Below are 19339 nucleotides of genomic sequence, written 5' to 3' on the forward strand. Positions count from 1 at the left end.
CCTAGAGTAAGAAGCCGGTCTCCGTTCTACCAACACCGTTCGACCTCTTGCCAATCGTCCTGTAGGTGCAGGTCCTGGTAGCCTGCATCATGGGAGTGCTCCCCGTCGCATCTCCAGTCCCTCTGGTACCAGCACCAGTCCCCTCGTTACCAGCACCGATCACCTCGCTCTGGGCAGTGGTCTCCAGTGGTGACAGTCAGAAAGCAGACTCAGGCATCGACGGCCCCATTGTGGTCACCGGAAGGGGATTCCTCCAGCATGGAAGCCCAGTTCAGCCCCTCGCCTAGACTGCACCAGCATGAATGGGCACCCGAGGCTGTGTTGATGTTGACAGCGCCAACTTTGCAGCATGGCCAGTGGCTGGTGCAGTGGCCTTATTGGGGTGCATGGGGAATGCTGGTTGTGGCGATGCCCCCTTCTCACCGCTCATCAGTCGCCGCCTTGGAGCAACAGCTGGCGGCACTGATGGCACCAGGCTCGGTGCACGAGGCACACTCGGTGGTCGAGGCAGAAGGAATAGTGCCCACTCCTAAGCCTCCCTTCCCTGTGGGGGAAGATGCCCTGGAACTTCCCCTGGTGGTGCAATGATCGTCTTCATCCCCAGATGAGACAGTTGCTGGACCCTCGAGGGCCAGCCCGATGGACGATTTAAAGGAACACCAGGCCCTGTTGCATTGGGTGGCTGAGAGCTTGGGCCTGGAAGTGGAGGAAATGGCTGAGCAGGTGGACATCTTGTTTAATGTCCTGTCTGCCTCTACCCCAACCCATGTTAGACTACCCATGCATGACGGTGTCTTAAGATTGCCAAGGGTCTCTGGCAAACTCCTTCCTCCATTCCTCCCACCTCAAAGAGGGACAAAAAGAAGTATTTTGTCCCGGCCAAGGGGTTTGAGTCTGATATACTGGCGCATGAACGTGGCACTCAAGGGGGCGCCACTGCTGACCCTACGGATACCGCTAAGGCAAAAATCTACAACAATTGTGCATGTGGATGTGCACACACCTAGAATGGAATGGACATGAGCAACACATCTTGAAGAACAACAGTTATGAAAGGTAGGTAACAATATTTTTTGCCTGCAGTTACATCCACGCAACTCCATTCTGAGACCAGAATTTGGCCCAATATATTTTAGAATATAGATTTACAGTGATATAATACACATTATGTAAACAGAATCCTGTCCTAAAAGTATTCTTATATTCCTGCCAGGTCACTTATTATATTGTCTTGTCACATGGTGACATCAGAAGAGTAACTCTTTAAATCAGTTGTCCATTTGTTTAGGGGTTTGGTTTTGGGGTTTTTGGGGGGGAGGGGGATTCCTTTTTTGGCAGTTGCCAGTGAGAGTCTGACTTTGAAAATGACTTTGAAAATGAGGAGGAATTCAGAAACCAAATCAGTGACATAGTGGGAAATAATCTTACAAAATTTCACATGAAAATTTCAATAAAATATTCTTGATGAGAAGGCTGAAAATAAACATGATTCCACTTCACAATTGTTTGCAGATATATCTGATGAGAGAAAATTATCAGACAAAGCTCCAAAAGAAGATCATCACAGGCATACAGTTTTGTATAAAGAACATAACAGTGGCCAACATTCAAAAGCAATAACAATTGCTCCAGTGAATGCTCAGAAGAAAATGTACAATTCAGCGAAAAATGTTCAGTTAGATGCTAAAAAACCTTTATCACAGATCTTTTTCCTTATTCAAAACTACATTCCCAATAATGGTAAGTGTGAAGTTTGAGCTGAAAAAAAGATTTCAGTCTTAAAAAAGTAAAAATAAAAATGGAGCTATTAACAAGATAACTTGATAATGCAAAACATTTTCTTTCCTTATAAATTAACAGAAGACTGGATATATCAGATTCTCCTGCATTTTGATGGTCTTGACGTTGGTGACCTTGTAAAATCTGTATTTTCAGCAATGGCAACTGTTAGCAAAAAGGTAAGATTTTGTTTCTTTAATGTTTTAACACCACCAGAGGGAAATTGAGCCCGATTCTGCTGTTGGTTACATTCTGCAACTCATCTGGAGTTGGAGCTGGAACTGATAGCAAAATCGGGGTAGGTATCGTCAGTGTGGCCTCTGTTTTTATGTTGAGGAAGCATTTAAGGAGACCAGAATTTTCAAACTTGGCTACAGGGAGACCTGATGCCCAACTGGTGAGGGGAGGGGGCAGGAAATGCCACATTAGCTGCTGTTTTCTTCGGCCCCTTGCTGCTCCCATTGCCTCTGCAGAATCCTTCCTTGTGCATTTAGTACATTCAAATGTGTGTTTATAGAACAGTCAAGAAAACACACTTGTCAAACACACCAGCATCTTTTATCTATTTTTTTAAAGGAAACCCATGGCATGCTTCTGCTCCCATTGAAGTCATTGGCAGAATTCCCTTTGATTTAAATGAAAGCTGGGTTGGGCCTGGAATAAAAAAATAAAATAATAAAAAAGGTACTGCAATCTTTTAGTAGTGATTTTACACATACAGTACCAGAATCAAGAAATTTAAACTTTTGGTTCCCACAGCAACATAACATGGTCCTCTTGTGAACATATTAAATGTACAAAAGTTAGTACAATATATAAAATAATATAAAATGCGAGGCACAGTGGGTGTGGGAACTATAATTTTGTATTTGCTGCAAAATCTACAAATGTAAAATCTCCATCAGCAAGTTGTGTTACCATAGATTTTGTTTTCTTCTTTCAATATATAGATTAAGTCAGCTGTTTTCAACTGTGGTAGAAATACAACTGAAGGTGCACTGGCCACAGTTAGATGCTGTACAAGATGATTTTAAAAAATTAGTCTTTATAACCCCTCAGTAAAAGGTGCAGTCAGGCAGAAATGACAAGCTGGAAAGAGGCAGCTGCAGTGCCACTATGTCCCCATGCAGCTAGACTTGGGAGCTGGCTCAGTCTCTTCCCTGCATAGACACCCTCCTCATCTCCTGTCAGTTGGCATAGGGGACAGGTAGGGAGGCACCCATGACCCAGCACCAGCAGCAGCTCGTGCTGTTTCTCCTCCGGGGAGGGAAGGGGGAAGAGAGGCCAGTGGTGGTTGGGGGGGGGGGAGGCACAAAGGGACATTGGTTGGGGAACATGGAAACCTTGAACGGGGGAGGCATCTTGGAGGGGGACTTAGGGAGCTTGGGAGAGCTGGGGAAATGGGTGCGACAGAGAGGAGCTTGGAGAGGGGTACCATGGGGGCAAGGGGGCAGCAGGTACAGGGAGAGACATGGAGATGTTGGGTCTGATCTTTGGAGAGGGAGGGAATGAGGAACTGGGGGACAGGTTTAGGGGGGCTGGGGAGTGGTGACAAGTCCAAGCAGGGCTGCCCAGAGGATTCAGGGGGCCTGGGGCAAAGCAATTTTGGGGGCCCTTTCCATAAAAAATAGTTGCAATACCATAGAATACTATATTCTCATGGGGGCCTCTGTGGGGGCTGGGGCAAATTGCCCCACTTGCGCCCCCCCCCCCCGGGCAGCCCTGAGTCCAAGGGGTCCTTGGAGAGAGAGAAACTGGGGGAACAGTGAGGAAGAGGTGATCTGAGGGCTACAGATACAAGAGGGAATTTGCTTGCGGGGGTTGGTACAAGGTAGACTTTGTGGAGCTGATGAGGGAGGCACTGGGAACAGAGGGATCTTGTGGAGCGAGGAAAGGGCACCGATACAGAGAGGAGTGTTGGGAAGGGGAGATGTGAGGAACCAGTACAGGTTGTGCCTTGAGGTGGGGGACTGGTACTGGAGGGAACAAATACAAGTGAGGGCCCTTGGGGAGATGGAACCTGGGAGAAGCAAAGGGGATTGGGGGAAGGGAAGAAAGAAAGTATGGGAGAAACTTGCTGTGGTGGAGATGAAGAGAGAAGAGGAGGAGGGAGAGTAGAGGGGAGACTTGGGGGAAGGAAGGTCTGAGAGTAAGGGAAGGCTGTGAGCTTGGTAAGTGAAGGGATCTGTAGTGCAAGATTCTAAAGATAGCAGGGAAAGTGGGGCAGAAACTGGGTGGGAGCGGCTTGAAAAGGGAAGGTGGGAAGGGGTAGGCAGAGACATGGGGCACTTGAAGAGGGATGTTTGAGAGAAACAAAGCAAAGGGGGTGAAGACAAAGATAACTGAAGGGATGAAAAGGGGATCTGAAGAGGCAGAGGAAAGAGGATGTGGGAATTTGACAGGTAAAGGGAAAATATTATGGATTGAAAGATAAATGGGATGGGGTGGGGCAAAGTAAGGAGGACATCATGGATGTAAATTTCTAAGAAACCTTGGTGGCAGAGGGATGTTGAGGAAGGCAGAGACATTGGAATTCTTGAGGCACAAATACAAGAAGCATATCTGAAGAGGTTATATGCCAAGAACTTTTGAGGTTCAGATGTGGTATAATCAAGATCTTAACGTTTGAGACACACTGGGATTAATTATTACATGCTTATAATTTATCCCCGTATGTTCTGGCAAATACATGAACCTTCAGAGAGAAACATGAATAATTTGTTTTCTTTAAAATTAAGACTTTAATGGCTAATTGGGATATATAGAGTATTCAAGCTTTACAGGCTATGTTAAAATTCAGTTTTTTATTGTTCAGTACAAATAAAATGGCTACTTTAAAATTCCCATGTATATCATTAGGTACCAACAGCTACCTTGTATTGCATTTTTCCTTCCTCTTAGATTTTCACAGTAAAAGTTGCAAATTGCATATGATGCTGCATACAAAGGATGACTGAGTCAACCTTTATAAAAGCTGGGATTTACAAACATAATTATATTGAAAAAAATTCCAGTGGACTATAGAAATCAAGTTACAGAAATAATGAAATAAATAAAAGTACAATGCCATGTAGCTAGGATATGGCTTATCAATGTTTTCTGCAGCCTCTGTGTTTCAGTGTGTAATACCTACACGTGGTATTACAGGCCCACAATATGGTCATTTTTTTAAAAAGGTGTACTTTACCTTTTATAAAAAAATAAGTAATGTATATATTAGACTTCCTAATATAACATTTCTTTGTATTGGAATTTTAAAAACACATAGTGTCAATTAATTTATATTTACAAAAGAAAGGAAACATGATGTGCCATGAAATGAGAAACTTTGTTGTTAGTCGTTAATCCACCTCTGGTCCCCCCTCCCTTGACTGCAGAAATGTCGAAACAGGATCTCTGTCCATTTGGAAACATACCAGTGCAGGATGTCTCTCTGACTGGATCAGGAACTTTCCTTAAGAAACTAGGGATACTTTTATGCTCATAGTTTTTATAGAAATGTTTGTTATGTGATTACAGTATTTGATTCACAAATGGAAACATCCAAAACAAAGGAAGGGGTAAGTTTCTGTATAAGTATAAGTAGTTAAAGTCTAGCTAAGAAGAGATTGGTTCTGTATCCACTGAGTACTACACGGTACATGTCAAAATGGAATGATTGTGAGATTGCGATGGGAATACTTCTAAACTTGTACTGTTGTGGGATGATCTCTCCTTTATTTCTTTAATTACCTTCTATCTTGTTTTTATTCTGAATTGTATCTCTTTAAACGTTTGAAAGGTGAGTGGGCTATATTAGTTTGTGAGGAAAGGATTCTGTTTACATAGTAAGTTATAAATACCAAGCCAACTGTATTCAAACATTTCCACCTGAAATAGCAGTTTCCAACAATCTCTGGAGTTAAGTGTAGAATCTGTCCATGAAGAGCTCTTCGCACTAGCTTGAGATTTTAACAGTCTAGAGTCAGCATTTGGTAGAGTTTAGCTCCATTAGGGTATGATAAGTGTTTGAAGATGTGCAGTAACTCTGCTGGAAAGGAAATATTTTCAGAATGGGGTGTTCAAATTGGGTCCCTCCATTTCTCTTTTACTTTTGTTCTTAATCCTCACACCCTATTTGCTTAGTTTAATTGTTCTCCCCCCCCCCCCCCCGATTTTTTTCCCTTTCTTTTCTGCTTCCTGTATATATAGTTGCAGTAGGCATTGGGAGAGAATATTCTCCCCAAACTCTCATTGGCTGACACAAGGGTTCATTTCCTGAAGTTCAGCAGGCAAGATGGGTAACAACAGCTTGGATAAAGCAGGGCCTAGACCTTGTTTTGCTTGTGAGGGAATACATTTGTGTGTGTGAAATGTTTAAACGACCAAATTTTAGGGTAGGCTAGCAGTCTAGTTAACAGCACATTGTGCCTCTAAACAGAGGACTGGAGCTCAAGTTCCTACCTTCTCAGGCTAGGAGCACTGGGGGGGCGAAGTGCCTTTCAGTGCTCTCCAATGATTTATTTTAGAAGAGGCTAAATATTAGTTTGATATGCTCTAAAGAGAACTGCATGTAGCCTTCCTAAGTTGGCCACTGGGATGTGGGGTTATTGAAGATATTAGTGAGGAGAAAAAAGGACAGAGGGTAAGACCCCCAAAAGCCTGATAAATATATAAATCTAACCCCCTTAGTCCCTGGAAGGAATTTGTTATAGAACAAACTGCAAGTAACTGACATGGGCATCTTGTGAATGACTTAGTGAGTCACAAGGCACGGTTGCAGTGGGCCCCCATGACTTGGAGCGAAGACTTGTTACAGGTTGCTTGTGTTTCCCTGGACCTGCCCAGCACAATCCTGCTAACATGACTTGTGCTACTCCAGGGCTGCCAGTGTCTTGCCCGGCCCCAAACGGGGGCACACATTGGCATCTCCTCAGGAGCCTGCCCCCAGCGTTCATAAAATGGAGGATAAAGAGACACCTCTCGTCTGACGTTCAGAGGGGGGTGGCTCCTGGAGTCTGCAGGTCCCGACGTGCGGGGTGTCCTTGTGGCCGTGCCCTGTCTCCCGGTGCGCACAATGGGCGGGGGGTGCGGGGCGCCGGCCGGCTAATGCAGAGAACGCGGGACCCCGCACGCGGGGCTCAGCGGCAACCTCTGCGGCCCACCCCCCTTGTGTCACCCAGTGGTGCCACCAGAGCCGGCTTTAGGAAGTGCGGGGCCCGATTCGAACAGTTTTGACGGGGCCCCGGCAGCGATGACTGGGAAAAAAAAAAAAAAAAACACGTAAAAAAACATGTGGGGCTTGTACTCACCGGGTGGCACTCGTAGTCTTTGGCGGTTTGTCCTTCACTTGCTCCGGGTCTTTGGTGGCACTGAAGGACCTGCTGCCGAAGTGCTGCCGAAGACCCAGAGCGAGTGAAGGACCCGCCGCTAAAGTGCCGCCAAAGACCCGGAGCGCTGCCGGGTGAGTAAAAATTAAAAAGGAGCCTCTAGCCAGGGAAGGGATTCTCGGCCACTTGCCCCCACCCCGGCGGCCCTGCCACTGGGTGCGGGGCAGGGCCTGATTCAGGGGAATTGGTGGTATTGGCCTAAAGCCGGCCCTGGGTACCACTGTCCCCTTCTTTCCTGTGCGTTCTTCTGGTCTAGCCGTGCATCTCCGCTGTCCCCCGGAATGGTGCCGCCTGGCTCCGCCTGTGTTTTTGGGACAGTGATGCAGTCCCACCTGCTGAGTTCCCACCAGTGGCAGTCGCCTCCCCGCCCCACCCCACCCCCATCCGAGGCAGCCGTGGTCTCGCCCCGCTCCCCTCTCCGGGGCGGTGGTACGGCCCGCTTGGTTGTCAGGCTGCCGGCTCGGCAGGAAGCTGCGTGGGCGCTGCTGGGGTTGTTGCTCCTGTTGCCGGTGATGGGCCGTGAGCGCCGGTTGCCCCCTCGCCGCTACCTTCTGCCGCAGTAAGATGGCTGCCGGGGAGAGCCGGCAGGAGGCTCCGGAGGCTGCAGCCGCGGGCCTGTGGCCCGGCTTCCGAGAGACAGCGCAGCGCTTCTGCGGGCTGGCCCTGGAGCGAGCGCGGAGCGTGAGTGCGGGGCGGCGGCAGCAGCGAGCTCCCCGGCCCGGGAGGCTGGGGCTCTGCCCCCGGTGGGGGTGTCCGGGGCAGGGGAAAGCCGGGGCTGCCCGTCTTGTGGGGCTGGGACCCCGGGGAATCCAGGGACGGTGCTGCTTTGCGGCCTGGTTCTCCTGGACCCTTCAATTGCGAAACTTCCCCAGGTTGCACTAAAAGCCGCCCAGGCAAGTCGGCCCTGGGGTTTCCGCTCTCAACAGACACTGGGGTGGGGGTGATTTGTGACTAGCTGGAGATCTCTGAGGGTGGGAGGATTTTCGTAACACGAAAGCGGCTTCACTGCGATAAGCAACGTTACTCTGCGCTTCAGTGACCCACTCACCAGAGCTTGCGCTTTGTTACACGAAGCTAATCTGCTGGGAAACTGGTCATCTGATATCTTACATTTTGCCAGAAAAGTCAGGTGTCTGGGTTAGGCCCAATTCGGCAAGCTTGCAGGACCCGGGATCATGACAATATTTAGGAAAAATCAAGATGAGACGGGTACAATAATGGAATGGAAATATAGTGAGGTTTGGTTGAGAGGAGGCATAGGACTTGTTAATTTCAAAGCATTTTTAATGTCTGTGAAATTAGGAAATACAGTCTCAAATATGGAAGGAAAAGATGCTTATATTGTCCTTTTAATAGTATCAAAGGAGGCTTAATGATGCTCTTTCCAAGTGCAGACCGAGCACCTTCGCTTGAAAGTCTCAAAGCTTAAGACTTTTCTGCTTAGTGAATAAAATATTATACACTAATAGTTGTATATGGAAAGGTGAGCTGCATTAAGCAGGTTGTTTTTTGTTTAGAAAATAATGTATACATATCTATTTTCAAATAATGTAGACCACAGATTATGCAAATCACGGTCCTTTATGTGGTAAACTACACTAACCATTACTTTTATTTTATAAAACATACTTATGCTCTGTTTTAGTCAATCTCTTTAGCTGTCACTTATAAATTGTCCACCAACTATGTTGTAAATGTGTTTTATTTTAATGCTGACACTTACTTTTTACATATCAACTATCTCAAGCAGGACCCTTTCCCTAAACAACAAGTTCAGAAGGAAAACTTAAAAATCTGTGTCTGTTCTGGTTCAACACACCATATGTGTCTTCAGTTATATTATACACTGATTGCTAAATAAACAAAAGATTAAAAACCAAATAAAAGGCTTCTGACAACATTTGCTACTTCTCAGGGTTTTGAAAAAGTAAATATACGAAGTCTTATAGTCTCACAGGTGACTCAATAAACCATAAGTAATATCTGCATTTGTCAAAAATAACAGGTAATCTGTCCCTTTTTTTTAACCACTCAGACTTTGCTGCTTGATTTTTTTTTTTTTTTTTTATGTTTTATTTATTTATTTCTTTATTTATTTATTGAAGGTTGTGGCAGCGTTGCCTGAAGATATGAGACCTGGTCCTGATCTTTATGGTTTCCCATGGGAAATAGTGATTTGTGCTGCAGTTGTTGGAGTTTTTACAGTCTTACTGTTTCTGGGTAGAAGTTACCAATCCGTAAGTATCCAAAATGACGTACAGAGTTATGTAGATGGTTTGCATTTAAAAAAAAAAAAATGGTTAAAATTGTCATTTCATCAGTTTGAATTTTTTATGTGAAATAGGTGTCACACTGTCTGGAGTGGCTCACAACTGAGAGTGCCTATCTCAGGGCAGACACCCCAAACTGGTGGTCTGTTCTATAATTAGATTTCACTAAACCAGCAACAAATGTGAACTCTTGGATCACTCTACCTGTCTAACCATCTAGTACAGACAGTCCCCTAGACTCTCCAGTCTGTCTTACACCCAGACAAACTGAACTTGTGATAAAAGATTATTTAAACCTAAAATCCCCCCACATCAAGTTTCTCCCAGTCCCAAGAGGCTAGTCACTCACCCCAAATCAATTGGTACTCCAGACCTTAAACCAAAGAAAACGCTGGCAGCCAATTCTGTAGTAAACTAATTATTGGTTTATTAGCTAAGAAAAAAGCATGAGAGTTATTGAGAGGTTAAAGCAGATAAAATATAATGAGTAAATCAGTTTGTCACTCCAAATGGTGTCAGTGATGTAATAAACTGCCAATTTCCCCAAAGTCCTTCAAGGTACCCAGAATAACTCTGGGATTCTCCATCTTCTTGTTCAGTTATTCTGCCCTGTTAGAATCCAAACATTCCAGAGATGAAGGCTCTTTCCTTGAATCCATCTTTTATATCTCCTTTACTAGATAGCTGACAGTGTCTGGACCCATGGTGGTTTCCTCCCCCCCCCCCCCCTTTCTTTCTTTGATGACAGATAGTGAGGAATGCACTTGGAGTCCTTGACTTGCTTTGAAATTAGCATATTCTATTAAAGTCCTTAAGTCCTTCATTAGCATTTCATAAGATTTCTTTGATGTGTAATTTAGTTACGGGGTTATACATACATGTAAATGTTTGCTGTTACATTATAACAGGAATAGATAAGCAAGAACAATAAATAATGACCCATTAATTTTCATGAAGTTTAAATATGGGAATACACATTTACACATTAATAATTGCTTTGATCTACACTAACATACAAGTGAATTGACCTATGGCCCTGATCTGACCTGGTTTGCCAGTTTCACAATATGACCAGTTGACTTAAAACTCTACAGTTGATGATATTCTCTTTGAAACTGGAGGAAAATTGGATAGTAGCTTTCTTGTCAAGGTCCTCAGTGGTTGGCTGTTTGCTGAAAGAATGTTGCTTTTAATGTGAAATGCATATTCACCTTATAAAAGCAAATTAAATTAAACCGTGATAACATTTCCCCTTTTTACTTTCTCATTTTATGGGACAAATTTTCAAAGCCAGCTTCCAAAATAACATCTGCATGTTTTAGTTTCCCATTTATTCCTTAAGCATTTTGTGGGTATTTTTACTCCCATATGTCTTGGTACTTCACTATATTTGGTTATAGCTATACCAGCTAGGATTGTGATATCTTGTCATATCTTGCAGGATAAGTAGGAGCAGGCCCAACTTGGATGGGAGACTGCCTAGAAAAGTTCAGGATGCTTCAGGAAGTGATATTGGTGATTTAGTATGTTGCAGTACTGAACCAATGTCTCAATATGTTGCTGGGGAGCACTGTTCTTTTAGAGGAACATAATATGGAGATTCTTGGCCACACAAACTTATTGAAAATCTAATGACACTTGTGCAAGCTTTGTGCTGGTCAAATTCCGATGAGAGTAATAACATCCTAAATTATCCCTACAGTTCAAAATGGATTAAATTTTCTTAACTTGCTGACCTAAACTACTGTGTAGTGTCTGTTTGATTTTTAAGTAGCTGCAGTACTGTGCATAAGAAGTAGCTGCATTTCAGTGGTAAATGTAGTGATTCCTGTGTTTCAAGATGTGGTACAAAGTGTTAATAACTTCCATCATTTGAGCTGCAGGATCTTTTTTTTTTTGTTTGAAAATAATTCTAATATCCCTTTGATCCTAAAATGAAATATCATCATTTGATGTTTGTGTGTTACATGTAGGTCTTTTTGTTTTGGATCAGTGAAGCAGAAATTATGTCTGAGAGAGCTCCTGTAGGTGTGCAAAATTACAACACTTTTAATTTTGGACATATTAGTCCATTCAGCATCCTGTCCTGTTTCAGTGATTGACACAATTATCTCCCTGGCTGCCTTAGAAACTTCCTGTGCAGGGTGTTGTGATGTAATAATGGATTGTTTGATTTCTTGTGTTTCCAAAGCGCACATGTCCAATGTCAGTAATCTTCACTGACCTAAAGCAGTGATACTCAATAGGTGGCATGCGGGCCAAATGTGGCCCACCAAGGTTTCCTGTGTGGCCTGCTAGCTCACCTTAAAAAATGTTTATAATTAAATTCACAAACTGTGATGTGCTGCCTGTCATTTGCCTATGACTTTCTTAGTAACCCAGCTCTGAGGGAAGCGCCACTGCCAGCAGCAGTGCAGAAGTAAGGGTGGCATGGTATGGTATTGCAAAGTCAACAGCAAAACCTGAGCTTTTAACCCAAACTGGACAGCGGATTTTCTTTTTTTTTTTTTTTTTTTTATGCCACCTCATTTAAACACATCAGTGACTGTACAGGAAAAAGCAACAGCTGCTTCTCTTAGAATAATGTTGGTACTAGCTAAAAAGAAGAAGCCTTTCCTGGATGCTGAGTTTGTGAAGAAGTGCACGTTGGAAATACTGGAGGACCTTTTTCCAAGAGATAAAAAAAATGACATTGTGAACCGTGTGAAACCAGTTATCCTGTCTGATTCCATGGCAGTGCGAAGTTTAGAGGTAATCTACAAGGATTGTTTGTCAGCTCTGCTTTCTGGTTTAAAAAACACCAAATACATGACTCTTGCAGTGAACAAATCAAGTGATTTAAGTGATACTGCCCAGCTATTGCTGTCTGTTTAAAAATTTCACCATCATGAAATCTAAGGAAGAATTTTTGTGCTTAGTACCATTAGAAACATACACCACAGGAGAGATCACTTTTGAAAAGGTAAAAGGCTTTTTTGAAGAAGGAAAAAAAAATGGCTTAGATCTGCAGAAAGTAAATTTGCTTGTTACGGACTGAAGTCGTTCCATGTCAGGGAAAGAGAAAGGCTTTGCTTCACAGTTGGCAGTGGTACATCTTTCATTAAATACACTTCACTGCATCATTCACCAGTCTGTCCTGTGCGGTAAGGTATCTGGAGACTTGAAGGGGGGGGGGGGGGGAACAGTATTGTGATGAGATTGGTGAACTACATACGCTCAACTTCTAGCTTGCAACATTTTTTTAAAGCTCTTTTACAAGACATTTCAGATGAATTCAGTCCTGTTGCAGCACGGTGACGTTTGCTGGTTAAGTAGGGGTGTATATTAGAGAGGTTTTGTGTGCTTCAAAAAGAAATAATAGAATTTCTTTCAAACCACAAGACCAGTAAGGCTTGTGAGTTCCTGGAATTTATGAATGATGTCCCCTCTATGTCACAGGTAGCTTTTCTGTGTGATATTACTGGTCACTTGAATTCCTTCCAGGGATATGTTTGAAAAAGTGTGTGCCTTTCAGAGGAGTCTTGAAATCTTTGACAGGAAAGATGTTGCAGTTCCCCACATTGTGTGTTGTTGCTACAGATGAAACTTCAATGAAAATGATGCAAGAATTTCTAAGCAGTCTGATCAAAAATTTTAAAATGCAATTTGAGAATTTTAAAATTCCAAAGGATTTGCTTTTGTTTGTGATCCGTTTATTGTCTCTGCCAATGGACTTTGCCCTTCTGAAGCAAAGAACATTTTTGATTCAATTAATGAAACTGCCTTACAATTTCTAATTGAAAGGCAAAGGCTCCAGAGCTCAGATGTCTCGAAGGCAAAAGTCAGAGAAGTGGGACTTTGTGATTTGTGGACTCAATATGCTGACCCGTTTCAGAATAGTCAGAATCTATCCATCTATCTTTTAACAGTGTTCGGATCAGTGTACCTCTGCAAATCTGGGTTTTCTATCGTGAACGTTATAAAAGGCCAATACCGCAATCACCTGACAGATGAGCTTCTTCACCAGTGCATACTCCTTGCTCTGACCTCCTACAAAACACTCTTGACAAATCACGGAGGGGTAGCTGTGTTAGTCTGGATCTGTAAAAAGCAACAAAGAGTCCTGTGGCACCTTATAGACTAACAGATGTATTGGAGCATAAGCTTTCGTGAGTGAATACCCAGTTCGTATTCACCCATGAAAGCTTATGCTCCAATACGTCTGTTAGTCTATAAGGTGCCACAGGACTGTGTCACTCTTCACAAAGCTTGCTAAAGATTGTAACAAACACAGGTAATTGTGCTGATTTATAATTGTTGTTAAAAGATAGAAACACTAATACTTACGTTGCAATCAAAGTCTTTATTGGCAGCTGAAGTGTTCATTTTTTTTTTTTATTTTTTTTTTATTTTATCAGCCTTCTGCGCAAATGGCCCGCCTCTTGTAATAAAATTCTGAAATTGGCCCACTCTAATTGAGTATCACTGGCCTAGGGTCTCTCATCTATCCTTGATCCTAGCTGTCCTACCTGGCTAACAGATTATCAACATAAGGATATTTCTTCTTAGAGTATGTGACAGTATAGTCCCACTGTAGGTGTCAATGAACTTCTTCCATTCAAGTCACTCCCCCCCCCCCTTTTTTTTTTTTTAACAATAGTGTGTGTTTACACTGTGCATGCATCTTGTGCTCCTGTACAAGGGCATTAAGAGAGAGGATTGCAGTCACTCTGCGTTCCTTCTAATCTGTGACTGTCTAACCCACTAGGTTTTGCTGAATCTTCTCAAAATCTTCTACAAACCTTCAGAACTCTTGATATTTCAACATATGACCACTGTGATCTGTATTGACCCATCTGAACTGAGCATTGGCAGCTAGACCCACCTGTACAGATCTCCCAGTACATTGCCCAATCTAGCCACAAGCGATGCACCAAGAAAAGACCCAGCACTGGTCTCAGCACCTCCAGTACTCAAGTCCAAGGACTGAAAGAGGGCGCTCCAAACACGGAGTTGTGGATTCTGGGCAGAACTCAGTGTCATTCCACAAGCACAGACTCGTACATCTCGTAACCTGTCCAGACATATCATCTCAGAACCAGGGTCAGATACTCAACTCAGATCTGCAGTCATCGCACTTGATGCGTTCGTTGGATGGCTGAGCACTGCTGGCAGAAACTGCTGCCTATAGATTCGGGAAGTCCTCCTACAAAGTGGGAAACCTTCCGTTAGGAATACTTGCTCCTCAAAATGGCAAAGATTTTTCATACAGATAGCCCAACTTGATCTAGACCCAGTAGTCACGGAGCTTCAGTGTCAAGGCCTCTATCTGTTGCACCTGAAACATGCTAGACTAGCATTTATCTCTCTCTCTCAAGTCCATCTTGCAGCAATATTGGTGTGTCACGCTCTGGTACAGTCATTCTGGATCTCACATTTGACAATATCAAAATTTCCTCAAGGGCCTCCTTCATATTTACTCTCTGGTTAGACTGACTCCCACGTAGGCCCTCAACATTGTCCTCCTGAAATTCCTGGAGACTCATAAGAACATAGGTGTGATCCTATATGGCCATTCTTATGGTCCATGTAGCCCAGTATCCTGACTTCAAACAGTGACCAGTGCCAGATGCTTCAGAGGGAATGAACAGAACAGCGCAATTATTGAGTGATCCATCCTCTGTCATCCAGTCCCAGCTTCTGGCAGTCAAAGGTTTAGGGATACATAAAGCATGGGATTTTATCCCTGACCATCTTAGCTAATGATGAACTATCCTCTATGAACTTAGCTAATTTTTTTTTAAACCCAGTTATACTGTTGGCCTTCACTGCATCCCCTGGCAATGAGTTCCACAGGTTGACTCCTTTAGAACCACTGTCAGATTGCTCAGTACATTTATTTACCATCAAAACTGTCTTTCTGGTTGCCATCACCTCAGCGTGGGGAGTCACTGAGCTCCAAGCCCTCATGGCCAGACCATCTTACTAGGGTTGCCACCTCTGAGGTACAAAAATACAGGACATCTGAGATGATCCTTGGCCCATAAAACTGGACAGTTGGTAGTGTATACTCGAGCACTCTTCCAGATTTCCCAGGTCAGCTACCTGAGAAGGGGTAGGGGGGGAAAGGCAATGATCCTGGGAAAATCTGGACAGGTGGCAACTCTACACTTTGCATATCCGTCCATATAGACAAGGTGGTACTGGCACACCCCAGTTCATTCCTTAGGCAGTTTCGCAATTCCACCTGAAGAATCAGTTACCTTGCCATTCTTTTTTCTGAAACCTCCCTCAACACCTGGAGAAAAAGCTACATGCTCTCCCTCCGAATGTCAAGGCATACTCAACCAGGGAACTGGCAGCATCTTCTGCCTGTCAGTCTCTGAGATCTGCAATATGGAGCAACCCGCTGACTTTTGTTAAACATGCAGTAGGCATGCCAGCTGGGTCAGATACCAAGTTCAGGAGCAGTACTTCAATCACTGTTTGACTGATGCAACTGAAATGCCTCACCTCTGTTAGCTAGGGATAATATTGCTCGTGAGTCACCTACAGTGGGATCCACACTGATGAATACTCAAAAAAGAGAGAACATTACCTACCCTGTAGTAACTCTTGTTCTTCAAGATGAATGTAGCGTGGATCCCACAACCCACCTTTCACACCTGCTTTTCAGATTCCTCAGCTATCACTGCTTTAAATGGCAAGGGAATTGGCGAGGGGGAGTTGTGGCGGCCCCACCCTTTATGGACTCGTATGGGAGCGTGAGGAGGCACAGAACTTGTGCGCAGCCCCAACAGACACTGCTATTCAAACACCTTCAGTTTCATATATGTGAGATGGATGCACACCTATGGTGGGATCCATGCTGACTACAACATCACAGAGAACCACAGTTACTGTAGATTAAGTAAACATTGTAATGTTAAGTAAAGAACGCAGAGAAAATGAGGCTAAAAACTGAATAGTGTTATCCTTGCAAGCTGTGTAACGTAATAGACAAATTTCAGTGCTTGTTCTTTTTGTTTTAGGTTAGAAGCAGACTTTATATAGGTAAGTTAACTTTCCTTATTGTTTCTGTGGAGTATGTTTCTAGCTACACTGTTAGTTTTTAATTATTGTTATGATAGTTTTTAATAACTTGAATGTTACAAAATGAAGCTACTGTTCTTCGTAGGAAGGGAAAAACAGCTTGCCAGTAAAGTTGCTGAACTAATTAAAGAGAAATGCGAAGTTCTTGAAAAACTTAGTCTCCACAAGAAAGAGGTAACTCTTATTTTTATTCTCCTTCTCCTCGTCCAATGTATGTTTTTTAGCATACTGAGCCGTTGTTGTTTTGAGCAACAGAAGCTTTATTTAAATGTAAATATTAAAAGCTTATATTTATGATCTTGAAATTCTTGGGTTTTTTCCCCCTTAGTTGAAATTCTTTTAAATGTGATACAGATTTTAATGCATTCTGCTCTTAAATTATAATACAGTATGCTGCATTGGAAATATACTCCTAGATGTTTTGCTTTTATGCACTACGTGCTAACCTTCCTAGGGCTAGATTTTTAAAGATACTTAGGCACCTGAAGATGCACGTAGACCCTTCTGAAAATCCCACTAACGCCCATTGGGAATTAACGTCTAGTGTGCCTAAATACTTTTAAAAAATCCATCCCTTAGTGTTTTAAACTTAATCATAAATTAATTTAATTTTTTAAAACAATTTTTGATCTTGCATACATTTTGATATCAAGTATCCCTTTCAGTATGAAGACTTAGAATCATCTCTAAAGGATGCCAGTCTTCTGAAAGAGTCATCAAATACATCACATATTGAGGTAAAAACAGACTAAAAGTGGTGTTTCAGGAAAAACTGAAGGTGTCAAAGTGGTGGTGTGTTTTTTAAATCTGTGGAATTGTTTTGCTGATCCAGGGTTTCTCAAACCAGCATCAAATGAGCCAGTGAATTAATTATGGAGTGGATCAGTTATGCAGGCAATTTAATTTTGGAGCAAATAATTATGCAGATAGCTTTCTCTGCCTGCTTCCCATAGGTCACATCCTGTAAAATAGTTATGCAAACCCCTCAAATGACTGATGCAGAATCAAATGTGTACCACAATGTTTTGAAAAAAAATACATTGTATGATAAATATTGCAGCATAAATTTTCAAAATTGACTAATAGTTCTGATTCAGAAATGCACACTAATAACTTAAAATAGCATGCATCTTGCATGTTGCTATAATCTAGAAATGAATCAATTTGTAGATCTCAAAAATCGAACTTATTTGATAGAGGATTCCATAAAAGCCTGGTCTCCCCATACTTCTCATGGGGCTATTAAAATGTGTATATAACTAATAAATTGATAAATTTATTTAAATTCATTCTGTACTTGGAGTAAATGCTGTAAGGCTGGGAATAAGACTATTCATACGTAAGTGATTTAATCCCTACTTTAAACAAGGCTGCATTGAGATCTAACTTCTGAGGCCCTGTTGCCCCTCTGTAGATTATTAAAGTGTTCCATAAAAATACACTATACACACCTGTATTTAATTACTTTAGAACTGTAAAATTTCTATAGGTTAACTATCAAAATTACTTGTTTTAGGCAACCTGTGAAAAACTGAACAGGTCAAACACTGCACTCAAGGATGAAATAGAGAATTTAGAAAAAGAGCTGGAAGAAGAGAAGTCTAAGCGATCAGAACAGGATGACTTGGTAAGGTTCAGAAAAAACACTTCATCATATTCAGATAACTTGGTTTTAAAAATCTGAACATGTTATGTTTGTGTATAATCAGTTATTTCTCTGAGAAGACATTTCCTGAAAAGCAGTTTTTTGTTTGTTTTTATTCCTTTTTTTAATTTGTTTTAAAAATCATTCAAGGGATAATCCCAGGTAGTTAAGGTTCAGGAACTAACATGCAAATATTTAGGGGCTAAAGATACAGCTGTACATTGAATGTCCTAGATAGCAAGGGTAAGAAAAGACTTGTTTAACAATTAAGTGATATTATTATTTTACTTTCTTTGCAGTTTATTTAATGCTTCCAAATAAACTTTAGAATGTATGATGTGGAGAAAGTTCTCTGAATTTTAACTTTCTTTTTATTTAGAAAACAAAACGTTCTGTGCTGACTGTGGGGAATCATTTTTGTAGAACCTCCAAAAATGCTGGTGTTTTTTGTTTTTGTTTTTTTGGCTCATTTATAAACAAGTAATCTTGTTTTTCCCCATTCTCCACCTTCCTCTACAATGTTGTGCTGTTTACCATTGATGATGCTTATTGTCAGCCAATGTAACTTGCTTCCATCTTGGGGATATTCAGGAAGTGGGGGGCAGTCTTGTCTGGGTAGATAATGCTGAAACCAGCATTTTGTGGTTCCTATCAAGGGAGAAGTACTTCTTCTCAGAATAACTTCTCTAGCTATATAATTAGGGAAGCCCCCAGAACTGCTGTTTATCGGGCTGTATAAAAGCAACCATAGAGCCCTTATGAATTATGGTCTCTTCCTTGCCTGTGATGCCAGTGATGTTACTTTATGAACTAATTGACAAAGGGATTTGTAAGAGTGCTAAATTCAGTGAACACTTACACTTTTTAAAAAGCTGTAAAAGTAGGGTTACCATTCGTCCGGATTTACCCGGACATGTCCTCCTTTTGTGTGCTAAAAATAGCGTCCGGGGGGAATTTGTAAAGCACTCACAATGTCCGGGATTTCCCCCTCCCCCGGCAGAGCGAGCGGCTGGGAGGGCTGCAGGAAAGTCCCGGGCTGGACTCCGGAGCAGCTTCCTCCTCCCACCCCCCCCCCCTGCATTCTGAGCCGGCCGGCAGCTCCTCCTCCTGCAGCCCGCTCCGGCAACCCTGTGCAGGGCCAGGGACCGGGTTTTGTGTTGTGCAGGGGAGCTCAGCCATGTGTCTGGCTGGCACAGAGCCCAACG

At 42.7% G+C, this 19339-nt stretch overlaps 1 protein-coding gene across 6 annotated transcripts in view; it reads left to right on the plus strand.

Annotated features, from left to right (window-relative positions):
* The window catches only part of MIA2 (MIA SH3 domain ER export factor 2), a 60697-nt gene that overhangs the window by 13300 nt on the left and 28058 nt on the right, over positions 1-19339 (plus strand). For 4 of the 6 annotated variants that reach the window (XM_054025497.1, XM_054025498.1, XM_054025495.1 and 1 more), the window contains 7 exons: positions 1513-1740; positions 1861-1958; positions 9254-9385; positions 16429-16450; positions 16575-16663; positions 17155-17226; positions 18006-18116. In XM_054025497.1, the coding sequence (XP_053881472.1) occupies positions 1513-1740; positions 1861-1958; positions 9254-9385; positions 16429-16450; positions 16575-16663; positions 17155-17226; positions 18006-18116 (752 nt within the window). Of the gene's footprint in view, positions 1-1512; positions 1741-1860; positions 1959-5165; positions 5340-7584; positions 7830-9253; positions 9386-16428; positions 16451-16574; positions 16664-17154; positions 17227-18005; positions 18117-19339 lie in introns of those variants that run through there. The other 2 variants (XM_054025500.1, XM_054025499.1) reach the window with 2 other exon arrangements.

This window comes from Malaclemys terrapin, chromosome 4, assembly GCF_027887155.1.
Source record: "Malaclemys terrapin pileata isolate rMalTer1 chromosome 4, rMalTer1.hap1, whole genome shotgun sequence".
Lineage (NCBI taxonomy): Eukaryota > Metazoa > Chordata > Testudines > Emydidae > Malaclemys > Malaclemys terrapin.